Source organism: Sorex araneus, chromosome 1 (assembly GCF_027595985.1).
Source record: "Sorex araneus isolate mSorAra2 chromosome 1, mSorAra2.pri, whole genome shotgun sequence".
Lineage (NCBI taxonomy): Eukaryota > Metazoa > Chordata > Mammalia > Eulipotyphla > Soricidae > Sorex > Sorex araneus.
The window spans coordinates 10,128,139-10,138,923 of record NC_073302.1 but is presented as its reverse complement, the minus strand read 5'-3'; the positions used below and the strand labels follow the sequence as shown (position 1 = coordinate 10,138,923).

Genomic DNA, 10,785 nt, shown 5'->3' with positions numbered 1-10,785 from the left:
GATATAAGCAATTAGGTTTTTCTGACAGTCCTTAAGTACATAATTTCCTACATGTTTTCAATATAAAGAAAAAAGTGTGGCATTTTTAGGAGAGTTAGAAGACTTGGGTTACTTTTCTTCTTTATTACTGTTTTTAGTATCTTTGCTCCAAATCCCAAGTTCTAAACATGCTGAAATAAGGCATCATAGTATCTAATCATTGTCCAGTAAATGTCTGTCCCTGAAAGTCAGTCTGGGGAATAAAACTGGTGTATGTTAGCAAAGTGAAGCATAAATATTTCAATATCTCAGAGATGTATATGACAATTTCAAATGACACAAAGAATAGATCTTTTAGGATCATAGTCTCCTTGGCTATTTGAATGCACACTAGTTAATATACTCACATTAAGTTTTTTGACTACAGAACTTGACTCTGTTAGCCAGCAAATTAAGGGCTTGTTTTATATCTCTGTTTCTCAAGCTGTAGATAAAAGGGTTCAGCATGGGGGTGACTATCATGTACATCACAGAAGCAATTATATCTTTATTATTTGTGGCAGAGGAGGGTGATAAAATATAAACTTTAAAAATGGTTCCATAGAATAAAGACACAACAAGGAGATGGGAACCACAGGTGGAAAGGACCTTGAAGAATTTCTTAGCAGAGGGATTCTTCAGGACAGTGGCCCATATGCGGATATAAGTGCCCAAGATAATGATGAATGGCAGATAAAAAGAAATCCCTCCGACAAAATAAATGACATGGAGATTGAGTGAAACATCTGAACAGCTTATCTCCAGGATGGGAATGATTTCACAGAAGAAGTGGGGAATGGTAATGTTCGAACAGAAGGACACTCTGGCCAAAAGCAGGGTGTGCATCAGAGCATAGAAGAAACTGAGGATCCAGGTTGTTGTTACTAGAGCAATGCATCGCTCCTGCCTCATGATGGTGGTGTAGTGGAGCGGCTGGCAGATGGCCACATACCTGTCATACGCCATCACTGTAAGAAGCAAATTTTCAGAACAAACAAAGACTATTAATAAAAACACCTGAGAAATGCATCCTGCATAGGGGATAGATTTGTGATTTGTCTTCATGTCCATCAACATTTTGGGGACAGTGACAGATGAGACAGTCACATCATTGAAGGCCAAGACACTGAGGAAGAAGTACATGGGAGTGTGGAGACGAATATCAATCCGGATAAGCAGGATGATGAGCAGGTTCCCCAACACTGTGGTCAGGTACATGAGCAGGAAGAGGATGAAGCACAAACCCTGACGTTCTGGTGGAACAGGGAGCCCCTCGAGGAGAAATTCAGAAACTCTGGTTTCATTTTCCCTCATCATGCTGCCCTTGTCTTCGCTGGAGATAAAAGAAAAAGGGAAATAGTGTATGGAGAGTGAGTAGTGTAACATCATAGTAAAGCCAACTGTATGTGAGGGTATTAAATTTTAACTAATCACATTTTGATATTTTATGGTTTATATGGCATAGTATATTGCCCTTCCTATCACAAGGGTTTAAAAGTAATTTCAAATTGTTGTCTGGTAGGCTTGTTATGTAGACTCTCAGTTTGTTACTTCTTAGGAAATTTAGTCTGAGGGTCAGAATTATGAAACATACAGCTGTGGAGCTAAGCTCTATTTTAAAAATTGAAGAACAGTGATATACACAGTTATAAAGTTGTTCATGATTTGGTTTCTGTCATAGTGTTCCAACACAAGTCCTTTCACCAGAGTGGAGAAAGAGTGTGGGACCATCAATGATCTGAGTTTTCATCCTAACCTACACCATTCTATTTGGGCCTTAGGTTCTGCAATAAAGATAGTGAAAGATTATCAAAGTTACTAAAGATTATGCCTTTACCTACTTTCAACACTCAGTCCCTGTATGAATTGATCATTCCCAATTACTATTGTCATGTTGTCCCTTCTCTATTCTACTCCCTTCAACAGCCCCACCCCATCCCCATGGATGGCCCTTTTCTGTGGAAAGTTTATGGAGGGAAGCTTTACTGCCTTTTGCATTCATGTGTTGGAGATAAAAAAAACAAATATTGTAGTTCAAAGATCTATGAATTGCTAGAGGTACTTAGTCTCTCCATTAATGACCTCTAAGGTGGCACTTTCTGATGATTGATTTATAAATTGTGGTACAGTATCATTGTGTGGAGGCTGAGAAATAAGAGAGCACTTAGAAGAAGCCTAGGAAATCACCCAGGAAACTTAATTTGCACCTAATTTAAAAGATGATTGTTCTATGACCCAGGAGCAGGGGTTCAAGCTGTAGCAGCAAAGTATGAAAGGCTTATACTCTCTAGACTTCTACCTGGACTGCACTTGGTAGTGGAGAAATAAGAATGTCTAAGTGAAAACACTTGGTTTGGAGAAACACAATAAAATTCCCCTTGTATTTTATTGTTTATGTACTTTTAACTGATTACACGACAAGTATGGTGCTTACTATTGTTGGACATAGTCCAATTTTATTCTCAAAATAGCACTGTGATCAAGGATTAGTTCCTCTTTCTTTACCAGTTGGAAACTGAACCTTAGGAAATTCAAACAGGTACAGGATGATGATTAGATACCTCCTGACCGACTGAGCAATTGGTGTCCTAGGAATTAGTGTGTGATACCCTATCAGAGGTGAAAAGCATATAAGAACACATGCTCAATGCAATATAATAGCTACTACTGACAGACTTTTAAGGTAGCTGTGGATTAAGCACAGAGGCTGTATTTCTTAACAGGGACCACATCAACTAATATACTACCTGCCAATAAGACACCATCAATTACTCACAAACACATCAACATTATTGTGACCCGTAAAAATTATCCATAAACAAAATGAAATATTGCATTTCAGCATCCCTGAGTAATCTCAGGATTCCTGAGATTATATGAGGGATTCCAAATTTCCGCAAGCTTGATTTTAAACTTCTTCCCCTATGCTGGTCATGGGTCTATTAAAGAAATTTTACCTCATAGTGAGCACACATCTGTCTGTTCAGATGCTGCAGTGTCTTCATTTAACTCTTATTTGTTTAAAAGAACAGAATATGGAAATGATTAAAGGAGAGAGAGATATTTGGTAGTTGATGAAGAGACCCCAAACCACACTCAGAACTGCTCTGCATCTGCTTAACGGTAGTTTATTTGGTGCATGTGGTCTGATTGGAGGGACAATCATTATAATTCAGTAGCACATCTTTGTCATCTAAGTCTCGCTCTCTCTTCCCATATATCTTATCTCTTTTAAAATCTATATTGTAAGTTACATGTCAAACATATAGAGGCACAACTTTTGAAGAAATATTCATGTATCCACATCATTATGAGGGATCCGCACATAGCACTGAATAGTAAAAGCATGTACAGTCCTCTCAGACAATGAGACACACTTTGCTCACCTAGAAACCAGCTCAGTCCAACTTCAGCAATTATTGCTAACAGTAAATTCTAATCTTGTAATTCGATTAAAATTCTGATCAGCTTCTGTCCTAGAACCCAGGAAAAAATGAGCAAGATGAAAGCATCTGTAAATCCATAAACATCTGCGTATTCTGTGTCCATCCTTGACTCCAAGAAATAAGAATAGAATTTTATAAACATAGAGAAGGCTACGTGAAAGGTCCCAAAGCTCCTAGTTAAGGAGAAAGTAGGATAATTGCCTCAGTCCAGTGAGATCTTGGGAGGGGCTTGGTTTGGACTGGAGACACTGAGCCTGTAAAGCCACCTGAGAGTGACCGAGGTATCAGGGGCATCCTGGCAGTTGTTTGCCTGCCCAGAGTTCCAGCTGGAGGGAGGAATACTGAGATGTGCTCCAACCTCATGCAGCCAATGTCTTTCCAGACATGACTTGATGCCAGAGTCTGTTGGACATTCACTCTTGATTCTCGATGAGTCAAGTGACTTCTCTGAGCTTTGTCTCTGGAGTTATAAAATTCAAATTATTTTTTCATGCCATTGAATCTTTAATAGCATTTACTTAGTTGATTCATGCTCTAGCACACAGTTGTACAATGCATGCCCACTTTGAATGTCATTAACTTCATTACACCAAGTGATGGATACTTTTATAAGCATTAATAGAACAATTTATAAGCATTTATAAGCACAGGATAATTTACTGATTTATTATTTATAACGCCTAATGTACCTAAACTGTCCCAACAAGACATCACACTAATGTGATGCAGTATTCAGTCTGTCAGCCAAAATATTGTTTCTTCTATAACATATTGATATGCATCTATAGATATAGGGAATTAGACTCTTTTAAGATTTTTAAGAGAAGAGCTTACATGAACACTATTCTTCACAACTTTTCCTTTAATATGTCTTGTCCCCCTCAATAATCCCCTCAAATTTATGTTACATATATATTATACCATATGTATTAATCTGGACTACAGCAATTACCTACTGATTCCATCAAACATCAAAAGAACACCGGGATGCCCACCTACAGGATAGTCGTACTTCTTACTCATGATCCTTAATGAGAGAAACCAACCTCCCCTCCGAACTGCTGCCCTTGCTGGTGCATATCGACCCTAAGCGCCACAGCTGTTTTCTCTTCAGACCCAGGTGTGTGATGTCCCCTGACTGGCCCTACCTCTGTCCCAGCCTGTGACTCAGACCCTGATATTGTGGGGCAAGGGATGTGGCCTTATCTTCAGGGGGCTTGATCTTACAAAATGTGGGCGTGACTTGTTCTGGGTCCGGCCACACTTATTTTTCAACACCAAGCAATCTGTTGCAACATCTCAGCCTTCATTACCTATTTGCATGAGTAACATCCTAGCTATCCAAAACAGTAGGACAATAAGCTACTAGTCTATCCTAATTTCACCCAAACACCAATGAATACAATTACCTGTGCAAAGCCTAATGTAAAAGAGCACATTCACCGAAAGCATCACTTTAGGCCTCACCTCTGGATTAGAGGAACATGTGAGAGGAATGACATGTTCTAGAAGGGTAAATAAAAAGGCAACTACCAGTGACTGAACCCATCCAGATTCCCTTTTCACAACAAGAGGGAACAGGGATAGTGAACTTGAAGGTCACTTTTCCATAACACCACCACAACATGAAGAAACAGTGTAAATCCCCCACCACAATAAGAGGACGAAGAAAGGAGTTGAGAAAACTTAATAGGCGTTTCCTACAAACTTGAGCACTCTGATAAAGAATTCCGAGTTGAAATGTTGGAGATGTTCAATGAACTCAACATAGATTGAAAAGGTATCCATTAAATTAAAGGAGGACCTGACAGAAACAATAGAACCTTAATTAACACAGAGTGGCAAAATGCATTCAGAGATTGAACCCAACATAATCCTGCCTGCAAGAAAAACATCTGAGTAGCCAGAACAAACACAGACTCAAAGTCAAAGTATAAAAAACAATCCTGCAAGCAAACTGCTATCTCAAAAAAGCCGGGGTGCCCATAATAGTATCCGAAAACATAGATTTCAGAATGAAAAAGTTCAGAATGGATAATGAAGGTATTCGATAGCCAAGAAAATACGGGATGAAAATAGAGCAGAAATAAAAAAGTTACAAAAAGAAATGTCACAAATGAAGGATTCGATAGATGAAATAAAAAAACTCAGTGGGAGCCCTCAACAATAGAATGACTACAGCTGAAGACAGAATCAGTGAGCTTGAAGATGAGATGCAGGAAGCCTACAGGCAACAACAGACAATGCGAAGAGACCTCAAAATAGCTCTAGGACAAATCAGATAGAAACTGTGGGCAGGGAGCCACACCTATTCAAGCGTAATCTTCTAATTTGGTTTGTTAGGTATTCGAATGAATCGATGGTCATGGCCAAATTCGAGTTGACAAGGACACCAACACCACCAATGCCTCTGTTTTCCCTTGTTCCAAGGAACAATTCTTCTCCAGTGTTGAAAATAGCGTGATTTGATTGATATGTCCTAGTTTTGGTCAGACCAGTGATGTCGTACTTGGTCTTCTGTGCTTGCACCATCAGGTCCTCGATGGATGATTCTAATGCCAGCTTATGTGCGTTGAAAGTACAGACAATCATTTTACTTTTATTTCGTTTTGGCAGTCTAGTTTGTCCCCGAGATTTTTTTAGCCTCTCTTTGCTCATCTTTCTTAACGCTGCCGTATTTGGGTCTCTTTCGGTGTCAGGTGAATGAGGCCAATTGTTGTTTCTATAGTTGGCAGATCGAATACTCCATGGGTAGCTTGCTAGGCTCTGCCGTGCGGACAAAATACTCTCTGTAGCTTGCCAGGCTCTCCGAGAGGAAAGGAAGCTTTTAGGGCGGCCTGCAATAACCCTTTGAGGTCTTACCATGGTTCACACCAAATTTGAGCCCTATCAAATATGGTGTGAGTAAATAGATATTAAGTGTTTTATGGTGTGTCTGGAGAGCAACCTGTAGCGTTGTGTACCTGGGTTGAGAAATCAATATGAGGAGCAACTTGGTTCCAGAACTGTGCAAGAGGAAGGGAGCAGCGTAGAATGCATTAAAGAGCATTGAAGAGGTGGTTAAGAGATCGAAGAACCTCCAACTCTGGGCACATCTTTTCGATTAAACCATTCTTCCTACACTAACATATGAATCAGAGATCTGAGCCCTATGCAAACAGGATGAGAATGCTACTAGGGTATCCCAAAGAGGAATCGAAAGAGCTATGCTGGGAATATCATGTCTCACTCAAAAAGAGAAGAAATCAGGAGTTCTGACCTCCATCGATGGTCAAAAACCAGGGATGCTGTCTCTTTTTCCATGGCATCAAAAATCAGATGGGACCGGTCATGTAACACGATTGAGAGATGACCGCTGGACTAGAGCTGTTACCGACTGGATTCCACGGGATGTCAGAAGCCCTCATGGCCGCCCAACAACTAGATGGTCAGATTTCTCCGTCAAATCCATGAATGAGCGATTTGAGGCTCTTTCAGTTCCTGGAGCAAGTAGATATCATTGGGCTGCACTACAACGCTACAGGGACAAATGGAGACGTTAGTGGTGCCCGCTCGAGCAAGTCAAAGATCAACAGGATTACAAGTGATACAAGTGATAAAGGATATACAAGGCACTTGTTGAACTCTACAAGAACAAAACCTCCAACTCGATCAAAAAGTGGGGCATGGAAATGAACATAAATTTTCCCAAAGAAGAAATCCGAATGGCTAAGAGACACATGAGAAAATGTTCTATGTCACTAATCATCAGGGAGATTCAGATGAAAACAACAATGAGATCATTTCACGCCACAGACTGGCCCACATCCAAAAGTTCAAAAGCAACCAGTATTAGCGTGGATGTGGGGAGAAAGGGACTCTCCTTCACTGCTGTTGCGAATACCAACTGGGTCAGCCATTTTGGAAAACAATATGACGCTTCTCAAAAAATTAGAAATTGAGTTCCAATTTGACCCAGAAATATCACTCCTTTGAATAGTATATCCTGGAGAGGCAAAAAGGTACAGGAGAAATGACATCTGCATTTGTATGTTCACTGAAGCACTATTTATGATAGCCAATGTCTGGAAAAAACCAGAGTGCCCAAAAAACAGATGACTGGTTAGAGAAACTCTGGTAAAACTACACAATGGAATACTATGCAGCTGTTAGAAAAGATGAAGTCATGACATTTGCATATTAGTGGATCAACCTGGAAAGTATCATGTTAAGTGAATTGAGTCAGAAAGAGAGAGACACACATAGCAAGATTGCACTCATCTGTGCAATATTAAATAACAGAGTGAGAGACTAACACCCAAGAGTTGTAGAGATAAGGACCAGGAGGTCTGTCCAAAGCTTGGAAACTGGCCTCACATGCTGGGAGAAAAGCAGTTGAGATAGAGAAGGGAACACCAAGTAGAGGATGTTGGGAGTACCCATTTCAGTTGGAAGATGCGAAGTAAAAGTGGACTATAGACCGAATATGAAGGCTACTCAACACATCTATTGCAAACTACAACACGCAACAGAAGAGAAAACATAATGGAATGCCCTGGCGCAGAGGCAGTATGGGGTGGTAGGGGATGGGGTGGGCGTGGTGAGAGGGATACTGGGATCATTGGTGGAGGTGAATGGGCACTGGTGGAGGGATAGATAAACGATCACAGCATGAGTGTAATGCAAACACAAAAGTTCATGCACACTATCCTTTGCAAGTTTTCCTTTAACCTGTCTTGTCCCGCTAAATCTTCCCCTCAAGTTCATATTACATGTATATTCTGCCATATATATTTCACTAGACTAGAGACATTACCGACTGATTCCACCAGATGTCAAAAGAACGCCTGGCTGCCCACCAACGAGATGTTTGTACTTCTTCCTCAAGACCCTAAATGAATGGTTTTATGCTCTTTCTGTTCCTTCCATAGATAACATTATGTTCAATGGTTAAGAGATTCTCTCTCAGAGCTGCCCCGCCCCGTGTCCTGCGTACCCCATCTCCCGATCTGGCTCTCTAACTGCGGCTGGCCCACCAAGTACCGACACTGACCCTCGGCCTTGCCCTCCCATCCCCTGCTTCCCGCCTCCTGAGGTCTTCCTGCCTGGCTCTCTAACAGGAAGACACTGGGGGCGTGGCCTGTATCTTAGTGGGCGTGGTATCAAAGTGGGCGTGGCATTCTGTCAGAGCGGTCAAAATTATTATTTGTTACCTCAGCACAATAGTTATTGTCTATTTCTTTGAAAATCACTTTAGCCATCTCAACCACTCATGCAAAATATCCATTAGCTAAGTTTGAAACTATAAAAGCTGTCAGTGAATAAGGGAAGTTTAGCAAAATGAGACCTCCTTTCCACAGCAAGAGAGAATAGGAATAGATAACTACAAATTTCCAACTCTATACTTCCGTAACAATATGAAGAAGCAGCGAAAATCCCCTTCATGAAGAGAGGGAGAAGAAAAGATTCCAGAAACATCAACTGGAGCTACTCACATCTACGACCACTCAGGTAAACAATTCAGAAAGGAAATATGGAGGAGAGTCGACCTACTCCAAGCAACCATGGAACTGATATCCAATAAGTTCAGTGAGTAGATGAATGAAGCACTGGAACGGTCTACCAAGAAAATGCAGGAAGAAATGAGAGCAGAAATTTCAAACCTACGAATGGAAGTCACACAAATAAAGGAATTGGTCGATGAATTAAAAATCTCACTAGATGCCCTCAACAGTAGAATGAATACAGCCGAAGACAGAATCAGCGACCTGGAAGATGAGCTGCAGAAAGCTCATAGACAACAACAAATCATGGCCAAAGACCTCAAAAAGGCTATAGAGCGAACCATAGCCCAGGGGGATGACTTCAAAAGGAACGACATAAGAATCATTGGAGTACCAGAACCACAGGGAAGTAGCCCCAATGAAAAAAACACAGTCCAATACATCATTGCTAAGAAATTCCCAGAGCTGGAGAAGGCAGGCATCCAGATCCAAGGATTCCGAAGAGTACCAGCAAAAAAGAGACCGAAATAAAAAGACTCCAAGGCATATCATAGTCAGAATGAAGGATGCTATGGATAGAGACACAATTCTGCAAGCAGCAAGGTCAAAGAAGGAAATCACATACAAAGTAGCACCCCTCAGATTTACAGCAGACCTGTGAGAGGAAACCCTCTGAGCCCGAAGACAATGGTGGGACATAGTGAAAAAACTCAACGTAATGAACAACTCACCAAGAATACTTTATCCGGCTTAACTCTCACTCAAACTCGAAGGAACCATACACTATTTCTCGGATAAACAACAGCTCAGGAACTTCATAGACTCAAAACCAAACTTAAAAGAAAGTCTAAAGGGGCTACTGTAAGACAAGGAGGAACCCCATAAGAACAACAAATACCACAGAAAGATAACACAAAACCCTATCACAATAATCTCTCTCAATGTCAACGGCCTAAATGCACCCATAAAGAGACACCGAGTGGCAAAACGGTTCCGGAAATTAAACCCAACATTCTGCTGCCTTTAAGAAACACACCTGAACAAACAGAGTAAACGTAGACTCAAAGTCAAAGGATGGAAAACAATCCTGCAAGCACACAACTCCCTTAAAAAAGCTGGAGTGGACATCCTGGTATCCAGCAACATAGACTTCAGGTTGAAAAATATTAAAAGGGACAGCGAAGGTCATTTTCTATTTATCAACGGATATGTAAAGCAGGAAGAAATCACACTCTTAAACTTATACGCTCCTAATGAATGACAGGCTAAATATTTAAAAGAACTCCTAACAGACTTCAAAGAGGACATCACGAACAGCACAATAGTAGTCGGAGACTTCAATACGGCCTTATCGCCTCTAGATAGATCGACAAGAACAAAACTCAGCAAGGAAACACTGACTCTGAAAGAAGAAATTGAAGAGAGAGGCCTAATAGACCTATACAGAGCTTTACACCCCCAAAAGAAAGAATACACATTCTTTTCCAGTGCACATGGAACATTTTCTAAAATGGACCATGTACTGGGCCCCAGAACATACCTCATTAGAATAGGAAAAATAGAAATTGTATCAACCATCTTTTCAGACCATGAAGCGCTGAAGATAGAAGCTAACCACTCACCGACACGGAGAACCAAATCAAACAAAACACCTGGAAATTAAACAATACAATGTTGAACAATGAGTCGGTCAGGAAGGAAATCAAGGAAGAAAACAAAAGATGCTTAGAAACAAATGAGAATAAAGACATGAGCTACCAAATCCTATGGGACGCAGATAAAGCCGTGTTAAGGGGAAAATGTAGAGCTCTCCAAGCATTCCTCAGGAAGGAAGAAAG

The 10,785-nt window shown here is 40.7% G+C and overlaps 1 protein-coding gene across 1 annotated transcript; it reads right to left on the bottom strand.

Annotated features, from left to right (window-relative positions):
• Nucleotides 1-387: 387 nt before the first annotated feature.
• Nucleotides 388-1,335, bottom strand: LOC129402105 (olfactory receptor 1J4-like). Its single transcript, XM_055127122.1, has one exon. The coding sequence runs from the start codon at nucleotides 1,333-1,335 to the stop codon at nucleotides 388-390; it is 948 nt and encodes a 315-aa protein (XP_054983097.1).
• Nucleotides 1,336-10,785: the final 9,450 nt, after the last annotated feature.